The sequence below is a fragment of the Nanorana parkeri genome, unplaced genomic scaffold, assembly GCF_000935625.1.
Source record: "Nanorana parkeri isolate BGI_ZX_2015 unplaced genomic scaffold, ASM93562v1 scaffold2253, whole genome shotgun sequence".
Classification (NCBI taxonomy): domain Eukaryota; kingdom Metazoa; phylum Chordata; class Amphibia; order Anura; family Dicroglossidae; genus Nanorana; species Nanorana parkeri.
This window is the reverse complement of record NW_017308521.1, coordinates 76504-94641: the sequence shown is the minus strand read 5'-3', so window position 1 is coordinate 94641 and position 18138 is coordinate 76504. Positions and strand designations below refer to the sequence as shown.

The window sequence follows — 18138 nt, the reverse complement described above, 5'->3', positions numbered from 1 at the left end:
AAGGGATTTTGTTGACAGCCAATGCAGCTTGCTTTTGATGTCAGTTTAACCACTTGAAGACCGGGGTGTTAAACCCCCTTCCTGTCCAGGCCAATTTTCAGTATTCAGCGCTGTTGTACTTTGCCTGACATTTATTCATGCAACGCTGTACCAAAATGAATTTTATATATATTTTTTTTAGGACAGATAGAGCTTTCATTTGGTGGTATTTACTCACCACTGGGTTTTTTATTTTTTACTATATAAAGAAAAAATTACAGAAATTAAAAAAAAGGTTTCCCTAAGTTATGATCTAAAACATTTATTATTAAACAATGTTTTGGGTAACATAAAATATGGAGACACTTGCTTAGAAGAATATTACATCTGAATACAGCATTGTGAGGTAAACATATAGATAGGAAAAAAAAACAGCTTCCTGTGTAATAAGCATGCACATAGAGAATAACATTGCACTACACTGCCATCTACAGCTCAAAAGACATTTCACAGAAGTCATATCAGTACATTACAATATGCTGTTGTATTTCGAACAGCAACAGCAGCCATAGCTTGAAAACCTTTTGACTTTATTATCACTTTAATTGTGGGTCTATGGGTGGTACCTGATGATTCCTCATAGTTCTGGCAGAGGGGGTGTAGGAATCGGCATGCCCAGAAGAGCTCCCATTTCCAGAAAAGTAACCATTGACCACTAATAAATAGGGACCCGTTTCTCACTGACACCAGTGAATAGGTGCCCTTCACCCAATGACTGATGTCAATGTTCTGTATGTAAGGTGCTGCATAAAATTGTTGGAGCTATATAAATACCTGTAATAAATAGAATAAATAAATATAATGGGAACTTCTACCACTGAACAGCAATGATTGGGAACAGTTAACGGCTCAGAGGAAGGGGGTCTAAAGTTGCTGGATGAACCTGAGAGGAGCTTCCAAAAGGGGGACAGGTCTGGAGGTGGCTAAATATAATTGGTATTCTCTTTTTTTTTTTTTTTTTATAAATTCTGTTTATTTTTACAGCATAACATGTTATGTCACTTACATGAAATAGTAGGGGAGAGTACACATACAAAGCATATACAGACATGTATGGGGTCAGTAAGCGAAATTTACATGCATTTGGTAGTATTAATAATACCATCTCAGGGCTACACCGGGAGCTTATTAAGAAAACAATGAACTATGGGCAAAACAGCCTCGTATTCTGGAGTCTTGTGTTCCTGTCCCTTCAGGGGGAAGCTCCAACCTATAAATGATCCGTGAAGGGCTGAGATAGCATATCGCCTATTCAGCTGACCAGAAATTACCTTTACCTCGAGAAGGATGTAGTTTACCTGAGAGAAGGATATATGCTGAAAAGTTAAAGGGATAGGGAGGGGAGTAGAGGGAAGAGTAGAGATATGGCAGGGCATAGCAGGAAAAGAGTTAGAGAGGCAGAAGGGTCAGGGGGGGAGGGGATACCAGAGAGTTGGAATCGCTCAAGATGTCATGTATGCTCGATATTCATCCGTGGTTGTATATTCGAGCCAGTAGTGCCAGGTAGCATTGAATCTAGAGGAAGTATCTTTGATGTGACTGGTGTTCCATATATCTGAGGTCATTATTTTGGTGAACCATAGCTTTACCGAGGGAGGAGCCTCCCGCTTCAACAACAGAGGTATACATGCTCATGCTGCGTTGATCAGATGGACCATTATTGACCGCCTATATCCCTTGAGCGTATACTGGTTGTGGTGCAGTAGAAAAAAGGCCGGGTCATCCGGAATTGGATGATCAGTAAATTTTTGAGATATAAGTCGTACCTGGGACCAGAAATGCGCTAGCTTCGTGCAGGACCAGAAGACATGGAGCATGTCTACATTTGACGCACCACAGCGCCAACATATATCTGGCGAGGCGGGATACATAAGGTGTAGTCTACGAGGGGTCCTGTACCTTATATCCCGATTCTTGGAGCTTATTGCATATGGATGCCTTCAGGGACAACTGCAGTATCTTGCACCTTTCTGGGGTCGTAAATTGTGTCCCTAGCTCCATTTCCCATCTTTCGACGAAGTGTAGCGGCTCAGTCGAGTCAGAGGTTATCAAAGTTTGGTAGCAGAAGGATAGGGATTTTGCTAGGGGACCCTGGTCTGTGTAGGCTTGTTCGAGTGGTGTCAGTGGGCGGGTGAAAGCTGACGGGTCCGGGATGGATGCGAGGTAGTGAGAGTTGAAGATGGCGCCAGAGACCTAGGCCACCCAGAACTGGGTCTGCCGAGAGGTCTGGGAGGGCTAGCCATGATGTACCCCTTAAAAAGTGCATTGCCCGAAACTTGTCTGCGGCCCGAAGGTTCGAAAGTAGTTTATCCTCAAGGCTCTGTGGGAATTGAGGGTTACCTATTATCGGCTGCAAGGGTGAGGGAGAATTGGTATTCTCTTTAACGGGACTGGTCGTGGCTGAATATGAGGGGGTCTCGTTAGAAGGGATGGTGGTGGCTGAATATAGTTATAGGTTTTAACAAGTCTTTTTTGCAGCATAATATAGTTTTGCTGGTCAATATAATGTGTCATCACGGTCTATGTTCTTGCAGAGTGATAGTAGATGGAATTTGCTATTACAGTGTCAATTATTATTATACAGGATTTATATAGCGCCAACAGTGTGTGCAGCGCTTTACAAAATGGAGGGAGACAATACAGTTAACAATACATTTTCAATACAGGGAGGTTAGAGGAATGATTTGCATAATTTGCTGTACATACTATATGTATAATATGTGTATAATATATGTCTATAATACAGTATAATGTGCTATTGCAGTGCATTGTGGTATGATTTTGTGGCAGTGGCATATTGGGGTCAGTTCAGTAAGATGGATGAGCTCTTTTAACTGCATTTGCCAATTTTTCTCACAACTTTCTTTTAAAAATGTTCAGTACACAAATGTACATATAATTATTTTGATGTGGGAATGTTGGCATTATTACTTGGATAATTTTTTTCACAGTCCTTTTGCAAATATGACTTTCTTTTATGATAGTAATAATCGGGCCCACATACAGTATCTCTTCTGCACAAGGGCCCCTTTCTGACTGCCATTGGTCCCTAAAAGATAAAGCCCCCATCTGAAAACACTGGCCTCTCCTGCACAAACTGGGTACAATGGACAGGTTTGTACATTTTGAAGGAAAAACGTTTATTCTGCACATATCACCCGAATTCCAGATTTCATGTTTGATGTGTACTGCAAGAAAGGCAGATGAAATCGGAGTGGTTGCCACAGATAACAAAGACCTTTTGGATCCTACAGCATTGGTAAAGAACAATACTGGCAAATGATAGAAAAGGTTAAACTTCAATCAGATCTCTTAAAAACCGCAAGTTGCACAGACATTTTTTCCCCACTATCTGATTTACTCATCAGTTCCTCACCCTTTTTAAGCCCAGGATGACGAAACATATTTGTGTTACCTTGTCAGCAGTTCTACAATACATAATTGCAAGCACAGCAAACTGGACATTGCACTAGCATTTGGCATGTGAAAGTCTCCAAATCTTTTTACAAGGATGACCTATTTAAGAAGAAATTCAGGTCCACATTCACATAGCCTGTTTTTGTTTTAATGCAGAAGACACTTTGCCTTGGCTAAATATGTGTTCCAGGTTGCACAACAATCTTCGAGGAAGTATAGATCCTGACACACAGAAAGGTTTAACAAAGTATAAATATAAACATACTGGCGAAAGAGGAGTTTCGCAATAAATGACAGTTATATAGACAAGTCTCCTGGGTTTCAGAAATTATATTCAAACAAATGTTGTCCCCTAAGCAAATAAATCCCACACAAGGAGCTGTCTAATGAGCAAGTAACACAGTAAGTATGTAATATATCAAAGATAGTGTTTTAATTAACATAGAAAAAGAACAAAAAGCTAAATCACCTATTACAAGACATTTAAAACCTTAAAAAGACCAGGGCTTCCCTTAAATGACCCAAGTAATGGAAAAACAGTAGGGGTAATGATCTAATAACCACCGAGGGTGGCAGGCAGTCACTGATATGAGCAAATGTTCTGTGTAGAAAAAACCAGATACAAATGTATCAAAATACGTCAGGATTACTCACTTATGTGGCCAAAAAGTAACAGTCCATATGGGGTTCCGTGTTTGATGTAGATAAGGTGTTTCAATGGAACATATCCGTATGGTGATTTGTAATCCCAGGAGTTGTTTTGTTATGGTTTTGATTTGAAGATCGCAAGGTTTCTCTCACAGCTCATCCGAACTGACACCAGCCAACGGGGTTCGAATGCTTCCCCGCATATGAAATAACCCGAGGGTTTCCCTTGCAAGTGCGGCCGCACGATGAAATAGGGATGGGTGGAATTCCAGAGGCGGTGTGTCCGGGGAGCACTGGATCAGAGGGCTTACTGCTGCCAGATGGTATAAGCAAGCAAGCTCTACTCAGTCTAGGCTCAGGATCGGCGGTCTTGCTGCTGTTATGGTATACAAACAAGCCTTGCTCGATCCAATCAGTGTAGCAAAGCTTCACCAACCCGACGGTATACAGGCAGTCGGTCCAGGGTATCAAGGGAAGCCAATAACACGCTGTCCCTGTGTTATTGACAGCATGTTATTGGCTTCCCTTGATACCCTGGACCTACTTGGGTCATTTAAGGGAAGCCCTGGTCGTTTTAAGATTTTAAATGTCTTGTAATAGGTAATTTCGCTTTTTGTACTTGTTCTATGTTAATTAAAACATTATCTTTGATATATGAACCACAGGGAAGGCATGCATCGCTGTTCCCTGATGGCTGTGCACTAAAGCTGCAGGGAAGGCAGGCATCACTGTTCTCTGACAACTGTGCACTACAGGGAAGGCAGGCATCGCTGTTCCCTGACAACTGTGCACTACAGGGAAGGCAGGCATCGCTGTTCCCTGACAACTGTGCACTACAGGGAAGGCAGGCATCGCTGTTCCCTGACAACTGTGCACAACAGGGAAGGCATGCATCGCTGTTCCCTGATGGCTGTGCACTAAAGCTGTAGGGAAGGCAGGCATCACTGTTCTCTGACAACTGTGCACTACAGGGAAGGCAGGCATCGCTGTTCCCTGACAACTGTGCACTACAGGGAAGGCATGCATCGCTGTTCCCTGATGGCTGTGTACTACAGGGAAGGCATGCATCATTGTTCCCTGACAATTGTGCACTACAGGGGAGGCATGCATCGCTTATGGCTGTGCACTACAGGGAAGGCATGCACTGCTGTTTCTACAGACCGTGCCTAGCCGTACACTATCCTGAACAGTGAAAAATGGGTCAGGGTAGGATATGCCAATTAAGTATTTTAGGGCCTTTGCTATTCTGATGTGTTTCATTAATGCACATGAATTCGTGTGGGTTAATGTTTGTTAGGTTATGGCAGCCCATTCAAATGAATGTTACCTAGGGGGTGGACAGACAGTACTGTGTACAAGTTTTAGGCAGGTGTGAAAAAATGCTGTAAAGTAAGAATGCTTTCAGAAATAAAAGTCTTAATAGTTTATTTTTTATCAATGAACAAAATGGGAAGTAAGTGAACAGAAGAGAAATCCAAATCATATCAAATTTGGTGTGACCACCCTTTGCCTCCAAAACAGCATCAATTCTTCTAGGTACACTTGCACACAGTTTTTGAAGGAACTCGGCAGGTGGGTTGTTCCAAACATCTTGGAGAACTAACCACAGATCTTCTATGGATGTAGGCTGCCTCAAATCCTTCTGTCTCTTCATGTAATTCCACACAGACTCCATGATGATGAGGTCAGGACTCTGTGGGGGCCAAACCATCACTTCCAGGGCTTCTTGTTCTTCTTTACACTGAAGATAGTTTTTAATGGCATTGACTGTATGTTTGGGGGCGTGTTCTGCTGCAGAATAAATTTGGGGCCAATCACACACCTCCCTGATGGATAAGTATCTGCTTGTATTTCTCAGCATTGAGGACACCATTGATCCTGACCAAATCTCCAACTCCATTGGCAGAAATGCAGCCCCAGACTTGCAAGGAACCTCCACCATGCTTCACTGTTGCCTGCAGACACTCATTATTGTACCACTCTCTAGCCCTTCAGAGAACAAACTGCCTCCTGCTACAGCCAAATATTTCAAAAAGTTTGACTCATCAGTCCAGAGCACCTGCTGCCATTTTTCTGCATCCTAGTTCTTATGTGTTCATGCATATTTAAGTCGCTTAACCCTGTTTCCATGTCAGAGGTATGGCTTTTTGGGCGCAATTCTTCAATGACTTCTCCAGACTGTAGATGGGTGTACCTGGGTCCCACTGCTTTCTGCACTGCTGGACATCTTCTAATGTCGAAGGGAAGTAAGCACGATGTGTCTTTCATCTGCTGCATTAAGTTTCCTTGGCCGACCACTGCTTCTACGGTCCTCAACATTGCACGTTTCTTTGTGCTTCTTCAAACAAGCTTGAACAGCACATCTTGAAACCCCAGTTGGCTTTGAAGTCTTTGCCCAGGAAAGATCTTGCTGAGGCGGTATAACTACCTTGTTTTTTGTTTCTGTGCTGTTGCAGTAGCCGTGTTCTTGGCCAGCGATGGCTGTTAATGTACAAGCAATGCAGTGTCTATAAAGCCGCTGGATTGTTTGTATCGAACAATGCTGTAACCCTCCGCTCCCCCTCCCCCCATGGTGCCGCCGTCGGATTGCCTGGGCTCCGCTGTCCACGTGCGGCGCCCGGGACTGGCTCGGCGGGTCTCCCCGCAATGATTGAAGAGAGATTCAGGGGATTCCAGCCGCTGATCTCTCCTCCGATCACTGGACCCGGAAGTAATGTGTATTACATCACTTTTGGTGTCACTATTTACATTCTAGGGCTTTTAGAGCCAGGAGAAGAACCTGGTGAAGCAGATATTTGCATCCTCAGCTTCTTTGGGGTCCCTAGGTGACATTAGGGGTCTGAAAGACCCCTGATGTCTCCATAAAGAGGACCTGTCACACCCTATCTGCTATTACATAGGGGGCTTGTTAGCTTTGTTAGTTTTTGAGGAACCGGATGAAATTCGCACAGTGGGTGCTGCTGTCGGCACCCTTTCGGCTGGCATCCATCGATCAGATGACCGAAGCAGCCGGTCGGAAAATCTTCGTACGATCAGAGCCGGCAGCCAATGAGCCGCTCGTTCTGTTCGGGTATTCTGACAACGGCTGGTGTCAGAATACAGTACAAACAGCGGGTTTCCTCGATGTTGGTAGTGTTGATGGAGGAATCGACTCTATTCTTTTTTTCGTTCAGCCCGTGTGTTGAACGCGGAAAATAGAGCAGTGTATGGCCAGCTTTAGAATTGATGCTGGTTTGAAGCCAAAGGGTAGTCACACCAAACATTGGTTTGATTTAGATATTTCTTCTGTTCACTTTCTTTGCATTTTGTAAAATGATAAAGATAAACAATACAAATATATATTTGAAAGCATTCTTACTTTACAGCATTTTTTCACACCTGCCTAAAACTTTTGCACAGTACTATATATCTGCATTGTAGGAGTAATAACAAGACATAGTGAGGCCCTGGTTCACATTTAACATCGGGACCATGAAGAGTTTTCTTGTACTTCTGTAGCAAAGTGTCCCTCTTACATTTTCTCGGTTACAATCATAGCACTTACATGGGTTACGACAAGCTAAGTACACAGTTTTATCTTGTGGTTTTTATCTGACAACTAGTAAGGGCATAAAGGAGTAAATAGATTCCCTGAAACAGAACAGTGTATTTGAATTGCTTTTCTACAGAGAAACAATAATGCATATCAAATAGTAAAAAGCATACAACAAAACAAAGGTCATTATGTACATACAGGTTGACTGCACACCAGCTATTCCCAAACTCTTTCTTTATTCTTTCATTAAAACATTACACAAGAGATGAACTGAGACCTCTGATGCATTTCATGCACACAGGCACTTAGACACAGACTCTATGACCCTTCAGTAATCCCATGTCTGAAAATAAAAAGATAACGGAGAAAAGGCAGAAGAAATCAATGTTACAAAACAGCTAAATAAAAATCTCTCTCAGTCCGGCACAACTTTAATGTTAATGCAAACACTAAATTCCATATAACCAGAATTTCAAGGGTCTCTCCAGCTGTGGAAGTATGTCAGTAATCACAATGCAGGAGATCAGCCCATACATGTCTGCTAGGATTCAGGAATGTATCACATAAGCAAATTGTGTGAGAACAGTTTCCAGTGTAGGGGGCTGAAGGAGTCTTTGCTGTACTCCTATTCAGCACTATGGAATGCACTATATGAATAATACTTATTATGACACTTCTATGTATTGTATCTACATGCAGACATATAGCAGTTCTTATAGGAAACGTACTGAGAAAATCTGGAGGCTGCTAATGAAGAGCTCTCCATCTGAAAATGTCAGTTGCATGGGTATCATGTTGATGCAAAGACTAAAATATATTATGAGCCACTGCCCTGGAACAAATATGGGGTTCGGGAGTTCTGCGTTCCTTTTGACTTCCCTCATAGTGTGCTTATTCCAGATCAGTGACTAAAAAAGTATTCAGGATAAAGACAGGCAGACAAATAGCCTTTAGGCCAGGTTTCCTCTCTCTAGCTTTAGTGCCATAGTGCCATATATTGCATTTTCATATTGACTTGCATCATTTTTGATGCATTAATACACATCTTTTAGAAATCATGTGTTTTTTGGTTTGGCCAATGAGCATTTTCTGAAGTGACAACACTGTTATCGACTTCTTCAGCAGCTACCTGTATACAATAGAATACAAATATATTATATTGTATATAGAAATATTGTTACAGACATGACTCCCAGAGGCATGTTGGAATTTGTAGTTAAAGCACAGCTGGAGGATTGGAGTTGCACACCCCTGCCATAATAGGAAGTGCCTTAACCTGGACCTTTAAGGCGGTATCACTAGATATTATGCAGATTTAAAAATGCTGAAAAAGTTGCAATAAGATGGTGAGTTGAGTGACATTTAGTGACTGGGTTTACACACACATGTATGACCTTTTCAGCACACTTCCATTATTCTGGCCGTTTCACAAGTCACCTATAGGTGTCGCTGCGATGACCAGCAACCTGAGGGTAATGAGTTTTCTCCACCTCCTGAACGCAATGTTTGAGTCCTTCCTCTATTTGGTTGTATTATGACACACGGGAGGACGTACCACGCCTTCTTCTATGGGAGGGGGAGCCACCCCCTATTGAGTGTATCCCTACATCCCAGCAGCGAGAGAAGAGCGGCTGATCTACCAATGGCCGCAGTGGTGGGCTGGCTCCAGCGGCACCTGAGTGTACTGATACATCGAGCTGGCTGAGGAATTTCCCAGTCTATCTATATCGTGATCCGACATGTAGGGAAGGCGAATGTATCACTGCGACATACATGGTGAGTACACCGTGCACAGGGCTGCAGCCTGACTTCCCTGGGTACTTTGTAAGACACTGATAGCGTCTTACTATGAACAATTCACACAGAACTCACCGACCTGCTGCACCCATGTCATGGACTATTACTCCTTTCATTCTTATTATTTGTTGTTTACACTCTTACATTAGATTGTACTAAAGGCTGCAATGCAGTTCAGAATTACAGCAAGATATGCTACAAGAAGATACAATAGAGAACAAACTTTATGTAAAATATCTCCATATTTTTTTCAGTATAATCTCTGTCCAAAGGTTTAAGATGTTTGGACAGAGATTGTACTAGTCGATGAGACTCCGGGGGGAATTTAATAAAACTGGAGCAGTTGCGCATAGCAACTAATCAGCTTCTCTCTATAGTTTGTTCAGTAAAGCTTGAAATCTCTCCGCACTACAGTTTCATAATACATTTCATATGTAATCCTCAATTTCCATTAATTAGTAACCCATTTATTAGAGCTCCACATTAGAGCTCCGCTATGGACAAAGAGAGGGATTTTTATATCCCACAAGGCCAACTAATAGGAACGCACAGGGCTTATGACAAAATATCTGGATTTTGGACCCAACAGCATTAAAGTCGGTCAGTAGAATTCATATAGAGTCTCGGACACATTATTATTATGATATTATTATTATTATTATTATTATTCAGGATTTATATAACACCAGCAGTTTGCACATTGCTTTACAAAATAAGGAAGACATTACAGTTAGAAGACAAGATGGTTAGGAGGACTCTGCCCGCGAGGACATACAATGTAAAAAGGCAGATCATGTGATACAAAAGGTAGTAACTATGGGAATCATTTGTTTAGAAAGTAAAATGTCAGTTGTTAGTGGCAGAATAGTCTTCCCTGAAGAGACAAGTTTTCAGGGTTCCTCGCACACCTGCGCAAAAAATAGTTTGGATAGCGTCCTATCCATGTACACAATGGAAACGCGTACATGAATTTGATAGGCCTGTTGCAATCAGGGCCAATTTGGAGACCAATTGAGGCTGCTGCATTAGATATCACTCATGCAGGGGGCGGGGCAGAGTGTTCATTTCGAACACTTCATCTTTAGTGCACAGGCGCAGCGAACAAGCTCCTTCAGTGACTGGATGGCTAATAGTTTTCTTTCAGGTCCACCAGCTTGTTGTCTGCTTTTGAATGGACAGAGCCTGATGGATTATATTGAGACACTAGTTCCCCATCAGGACTGCCTCCCCTTAGATTGGCAGTAGATGGAGCCTGATGGGTGATGCTGAGGGAGTAGTTCCCCATCAGGTCTGACTTCCTTATGATTGACAGCATATGGCAGTGTGTGGATTCCATAACTGCTAGTGGAGTGACCTTCCCAATACTATGATGTAGTATGTTCAACCCCACGTCATTGATTGCTATAATGCTGGTGGCCACCTGCTTCTCAGCAGCCAGTGACACTGTGTGGCAGATAGCCTCCTAAAAACATTGACTGAGGGGGTTTAATACTGGAGGTAAATAAGACCAACATGACATTGGTCTAATTTACCAACACCCCCAGTGGGTCTTAGAGAGCAAGAATGTGCTTCATGACACACCCTAGGGCCTATTCACACTTTTCTATTCCACTGCATTTAAAACATATGAATATGATTGTATAAAAATGCACCTCAAGTAGAAATCCCCATATGGCTGGTTCACATATATGCATTGTAGCTTTGTGTGTTTTGAAATGGAAACTATAAAGGCACCTTCTGTTGTGGTGTGTTGTATTAATACATGCATGATGTGTTGAGGTAGCCTCTTCATTTGAATGAGCTACCAACGCACCAAAAGGGAAAAGCACCTGCATCTTTTTTTTCCTGACGCAGTGCACCACAACATATGGTAGTGTGTTACTCTGCATTGTGACACTGGTGCATTGTGTACAGATGTGTTAGGGTGCCATTTAAAAATAATCTTTGTGTTTTGAAGCCAGCCTAAGGCCACTTCACACCTACATGTGTGTATGTTACCACATACACTGCAGTGGTCATGTATACATGTGAATGGGCCCTTAGGCAAGTTGAGCTGTTTGGGTTGCATATAAAATATCTTGTAAATAGGGTTGCTTGATTGCCTCTGTACCTGTGACACAGGAAAGCTGGAGCTGGTACTACCATGCAAGGGGTGGAAGGAGGGCTTACTGCAAAGGTTATAAAGAGCTATAACGTTCTGGTGGGGATCATAAAGTGAAGAACATTTTGGGTGACAAGGTCTCCTCGATCCTGCATACTGTTCTGGTTTCTTCCATATTGTTCTTTTGCTTTCTGCATTTTGTATACAAATAACTTCTGTGAATTGATTTAAAGATAATTATCAAGCTAAAGTAAGAAAGTTTTCTCCTATTTTTCAGACTTTTGTGGAATCTTAAAATGGAAAGCTTTTTCCAGGATTCGGATCCCCAGGTGTCAGGAAACCGACAATGGATGTCACATTTGTGTGAAACGTTGTGGGATGTACCTCTGTACAATTTGTCAATCCCAGGTACTGCATTGTGTTTCTTCTGGACTTGGCAAGCAGTGTTGGCAGCACCAGAATACATATTTTTATAAAGCGTTGTTAGATACTTTGTTTTCTTCACTTATAAAATTGCTATCACGTGACTTGGATAATGGTAATGCTTATTATAGTGTCAGTAATGATGGGAAATATACAGTTGCTTTGATAACATGCCCTAGAAATAAGTTTCCTATTTCCTCTTATTTAATTAGCTATGCCACCGCGGAACACTGTAACATTTCTGTTTGTGAGAGAAAGGCATTTTAAAGCGGATGTAAAGTATTTTGTTGAAAAAATGCTGACCGGCAGAGAAGAGACTGGTTAAACTGGGTAGCCCAAGGATTGAATTTGAATCATGGATAGCCCTATCTTCTCAACAAAAGTTGATCATTAGATCGACTTTTGCTGAAGGGACATGCTGGAAAATTGATGGCCGAACACAGATTCAAGCACTATTTGGGTATTCTGACAATGGCACCGGCTGCACACAGTACAATGTACACAGCAGTAGATGAATTCATCCACATGTTGGCATGGACGGAGGAATCTGTCAGATATTTTTGGTTCAGTCTGCAGAGAGTGGTGACTGTCAGTCATGGCACCGTGCAGGGATTCACCCCTCCCCTCTCTCTGTTCTTATCTTATGGCACTCATTGGAGGGACAGACAGGAAGGGGGTGGGCAAAGCTGGCTTTGGCTCTTGGGAGGCAGATCCAGTCAATCAGGCAATGGAGTGGATCTCAACAATATTATCAGGATGGCGGCAACTGTACAAGGCACTTGCCTTTTAGGCTCCATTCACACCGAAGTGTCAGCGTTTTCACGCGTTTTGTTTAGCATCGTGTCTAGCCAGTTTAGCGTGTTTTGCGTGCATTAAACACATGTACATGAAGACACGTGTTTTAATCAGCAGATTGAAATACATTGCAGTGAATGGACAAAACGTGTGCAAAAACGTGCACAGAAATGTGCAAAATGCTTGAGTCATGCGTTTCCATTGAAGTCTATGCAGCCAAATGCGCTGTAATCTGCCAAAAAAAGCTCATATACTTTTTCCAGCGTTTTACAGCTCACGACAATACACTCGGGTGTGCACAGGGGCCATTGAAATGAATGGGATTTCTTGCGGTGAGAGTGTTGGCGCTTTAAGCTTTGAGCATCAAAACACCTAGGTGTAAACAGGGACTTAAAGTGAATCTGAGGCCAGGCTATGGACATTCAGATCAAATTTACATGTCCTTAACAAGCAGGAAACGAGCTTCAAAACAAGTCCTCACTAATCTCTGTAGCTGCAGGTACTGTGGAGCAATTCATCCTCACAATGCAAAGCAGGACCAGTGTAGGTCTTTAAAGGAGAACTATGAGGTGAGTGCTTCTCACTCATCCTCATAGTTCTAGCCGACCTGTGACAATGAGACTGTCACAGGTCGGCTCAGTAGATCGGGAAGTGAGCGAACACATACCGACGTTCGCTCACTTCTCGATCATGTCACGGCAGAGAGCCATGACATGGGAGGGGCTGGATTCCCCCCTCCCCTGTCCAATCCTCCAGCGCTGACTGGCGGAACGGACGGGTACAGCTGGCTCTGCCTCTAGATAGGCAGAGCCAGCTGTCACTCACGCAGCTGGGCGGATCCAGACATAATTGTCGGGATCCGTTTCAGCTGCGGCGTCTCAGTATACCGCGAGCTGTAGCTCGTGGTATACTGAGCCTAGGGTGACGGCAGGACGCTAGTTTGTGTCCTTGCGTTACCCTTAGGAGAACTATGGGGAAAAGCCCTAACCCCATAGTTCACCTTTTAAGTTGTTCTCTCAGCAGCTCAGCTCACTCCCCCATCCCATCAGTCACTTGGCAATTATCTAATCTCTAATATAGACTCAAAGTAGGTACTCTGAGAGGGTGGAGCAGGGCGAGCTAAGCAGCCTGAGAGAATGACTTCAGTGACTTGAGTGCTTCTGCTGTGAACTTTGAGGATTCATTGCTCCACAGCCTGTATCTACAGAGATCAGTGAGGGTTTGTTTTGAAGCTCAGTTGTTGCTTGTTAAATATATATGGACATCCATCTATCACAGGTTCGCTTTAAGGTGAAATTGTCATACATACATTAATATAAGCTGCACTTTATTATTTTAAGAAACCCTTTGTTATTTTCTACTGTCAGAGGGAGATTATGTAGTGGTGGGTTACAGAGAATGCAGCTGCCCCTATTTTAAAGCGACCACCAGACTCGTGCAGCGTTTCTATACCTCTGAATGTATCCTAATAGATGGTGTGATATTAGCATACAGGAAGCAGTGTACATGTTTAGTACAGATTATGAAGGGCATTGTCCGTTATTTTGCACATGTTATCCGATCACCATATATTTATTTACAGGCCATAAACTCAAACACCGCTGGCATTCTACAGTAAGACTTGGCAGAAAGCAATTAATGTATGCGAAAAGCAACTAATCCTTTCTGTTCAAATAAACAGGCCTTGCCATTTACCTTTGTATTGCCTATTAGAGATACAGCACAACATAACCTCAGAAAGAAGGTCATTCTTTCTATAAATGACACAGAATACAATGTAAGGTAATGAATCTGTTGTAAAGGTACGTGAAGCTGGGGAATTGCACAAATCCCCATTTATGAGAATGACCTACATCTGTTCCCTTGCAGATCTTTTAATCTGGGCAGTTTATGATTATTTGCAGGCTAGATTTACACTTCTAATGGCCACTGTCTGTATCTGATTAGGACACATTGTCAAAAATGAGTTCCTTATTAAAATCTCTTCTGCTTAGTATGACAATATCCTGGGTGAACTTTCACACTTTGTGATAGAAATTGGTGCTTGGTTACTTATAGCGAGGACTGTAGATCAGATTCCAGACTGTGTTCCTGCTCATAGCACCCTTCAGCGGTTATAATTCATACTATTTTGATCTGTTTACAGCTACTTGTACCCGGACATACTTGTCAGATGACACAGAAGAATATATGTGTTACCTGTGTTGCTCTGTTTCTAAGACCTTTTGATGTGAAAGTGTCGTAGTGAGTAGTTTGCTGCCAGTTCCCTATGCCTGTGCTGAGTTTCAGGTTTCCCTATTGTCTCCAAGGGAGGAAGGTTTTGCTCTAACAAGGAAGTATAGTGTACTTTTAGCAAGCACATATTTGAAGCAATCATTATAAAATGTATGTAGACCCCAAATCTATTATTTTCAATGTTGGCCACCGTGCCTTCCTTAAAAAAAACAAACAACTTTTGATCAGTTTTTATTCTTTTTTTTTTTTTTTCAACGTATTTAACTTTTTAGTCTTGAAAAAGACTAAAACAATAGTGCAAGTATCTCCTACCTTACATGTGTTTGAGAGTTTAAAAAAAGAACTCGGGGCAGAAATTGCATTAACCTTTGTTGTGGGGCTACCCATGCGCTACAAGGGTTGACCACTTGTTTTTGCATAGGGTAAAAAAAAAAAAAAAGGTTATACTCGCCTGATCTTCCAGCCTCTTCCACTTGGCATCCTCATGTCCTTTACACTGTATTGCATGTGATGACTCCAGGATTCCTAGACCACTGTGCAGTGGAGGTGTGGATTCCCCTCTCCGATCTGCCAGCGCGGACGGGGGAGGGGGCGGGTACAGCTGGCTCTGCCTCTAGATAGGCAGAGCCAGCTGTCACTCACGCAGCTGGGCGGATCCCGTCATCTACGTCGGGATTTGTTCCGGCTGTGGCGTCTCAGTATACCGTGAGCTGTAGCTTGCGGTATACTGAGCTTAGGGTAACGGGAGGACGCTAGTTTGTGTCCTCCCGTGACCCTAAGGAGAACTATGGGGAAAAACACTGACCCCATAGTTCTCCTTTTAAGTCTTCACACATTTGCTTAATCAAATCACTTTTTGTGAATCTGTTACAAAGTTTCTTACCTGGAGATTCTGTCTAACAGCACTAATGGTTGGAGGCTGACAACGCTAAGCCGCTGCTTCACGATTAACAGTAGCATTGCAACACAAGACCTGATAGACCTGATAGGCAGCCCAACAGTGAACTGAAGGAGTGAAAACAGCAGTCTGACAATGCAGCTGCTAATTGAGAGGCAGAAGCTTAAGCTGGCCATACACTACATTTTGATTCTCCTGTTCTGCATGGATGAGGGAATCCCCCTTGTCAGGCTATTGGATGGCAATTAATTGTCAGCCTGCAACAGGACATGCTGTTACTGGCAGGATCTCCAGGTAAGAAACTTTGCAACAAATTCAACAACAACAACAAAATCAACTTGCTGAAGAACTCTGGGCAAATCAGATTTTAACCCTTGCAGTGGGGCTTTTCTTGCACTGCAAGGGTTAAGTGCTCATTTTGTCTAGGTAGAAAAAAAAGCAAAGTTATACTTTCCCAAACTGTGATCCCAGCTTGCTTAAAGACCAGTCCTCGCAGCCTCGACCCTCCTCCCCTCCAGCAGTATAAGGTCCTGTGAGTTATCATGTTCTACACAGAGTATAGAACATGAGAACCCCGAGGGACAATCCATTGCTGCAGTGGAAGAGACAGGCTGGAGGGAGTGGTGTAGGAGCAAGCCGGGATCACAGTTTGGGAGAGTATAACTTTGCTATTTTAGCTGCCTAGACAAAATGAGCACTTAACCCTTGCACTACAGGGGTAGCCCCACTGTACGGGTTAAGATTTGATTTGCCCAAAGTTCTGCTTTAAGAACACTGTATACCATGATACATGATGCCAAACATAATACAGAAGGATAGTTATCTTGCAAGTTGTGCTGCCTCGCTGTCTTCAATAGTTTGACTCACTGACCTACAACAAATATGCAGATCAACTGAGTTAAAGAAGAATCAGAAGTCATCCTCTGTGTAGTTTTCTAAGCCAGTAAAACAGCAGAGCCAGAGGATCAGCATGGCAGCAAGGAAACTGTAATTTTCAGTAGATTAAGCAATCACAACCTCCATGATTCATCAGCACAAGTTTTCTTTTAATACAAAAACATGGAACAGCAAGCTTATAATAAACATGGATGTAAATCCAAAATCTATTTTCAAAATGGCACTTTTGAATTTCTTTGATGGCAGATTTACTTGAAATATTGAGATTTGTAGATTAGCCACTAGACGGAGCTCCCAGTGCCAAAGTGCAGTTATTCGGACTCTTTTACATAACTAAGGTTGAGATAAGATATTGGCCACACACTGAGTATTGTTTAGCTGAGGATTACTTTGACAGTAGAAGCTGTAAAGTAAAATAATCCTAGATTATTGTGCAGGACCACAAAGCAGAAAGTAGAACCTGTGTATGTAATGAGCAAATCTGGCTGCCCCATGTACATGTATCATTTCCAATTACAGAAACAAGACTTTTATAACCTGGTCCCATTCTGCTCAGTTAAATTTTGAAAAGCAATAAAGATGATTTATTTCACATATTTATCTGATAATGAGGCAATCTTGTATAGCAGCTATTCTCCTCGTAAGCTATTTAATCTAAAACTCCAACGTGTGCGATGACTTTGTATTCCAGGATTAATTGTCTGCCTGTTTCTTAACAGGGAGCCATGACACCATGACTTATTGTTTGGACAGATGTTCACCAATCGATCCAGATTCCCCAAAACTGCTGCTCTTTTTAGGGAAATATGTGCCTTATATAACGCGCCAAATCATCTTACGCTGGAGTACGACACAGGTATCTTTGTCTTTATTTTGTTTTGATGTTCAAAAGCCATAACTAACCCTTGAGCTACCAAATGTTGAATTTGTTAAGCACCAATCTGTGAATTGTTAAAAATAGAAATATTACTTGTAGGTATTTTTCCCCCCTAAAGTACTAGATGTTAAAATGTATTTCTTGAGGTCCTTTTTAAAAAAAAATTCTAGCTTGTCATAAGGGGTATTTATAGTTATTGTAGCCCAAGTGTTTTAAGCACATCATCACTGTTGTTTAAAGTGCAAACTGAAGCCAAAACTTTCATTTTTAGTTTTGGATAGAGTGGAGAGGGATTAGAACACCTGTCAGGATTTTATTGGTATCTGTGTTCCTGTTAGGGAGATCCACCCTCTCTATTTGTCCTGGTCAATGTTGTCACTGAAGGTGAAAGTGAATGAAAATCACAAATTGTGGGTTATCATCAGAACAGGAATAGATGGGAAATCTTCCAATAGGGACACTAGTTCTGGTGAACC

The 18138-nt window shown here is 42.3% G+C and overlaps 1 protein-coding gene across 1 annotated transcript in view; it reads left to right on the top strand.

The window, feature by feature from the left end:
* The first annotated feature begins 11833 nt into the window (after positions 1-11833).
* PLCXD1 (phosphatidylinositol specific phospholipase C X domain containing 1) overlaps positions 11834-18138 on the top strand; it is a 13669-nt gene continuing 7364 nt past the window's right edge. Inside the window, exons 1-2 of the mRNA XM_018573148.1 lie at positions 11834-11945; positions 17505-17641. Of these exons, the coding sequence (XP_018428650.1) occupies positions 11834-11945; positions 17505-17641 (249 nt within the window). The remainder of the gene's footprint in view (positions 11946-17504; positions 17642-18138) is intronic.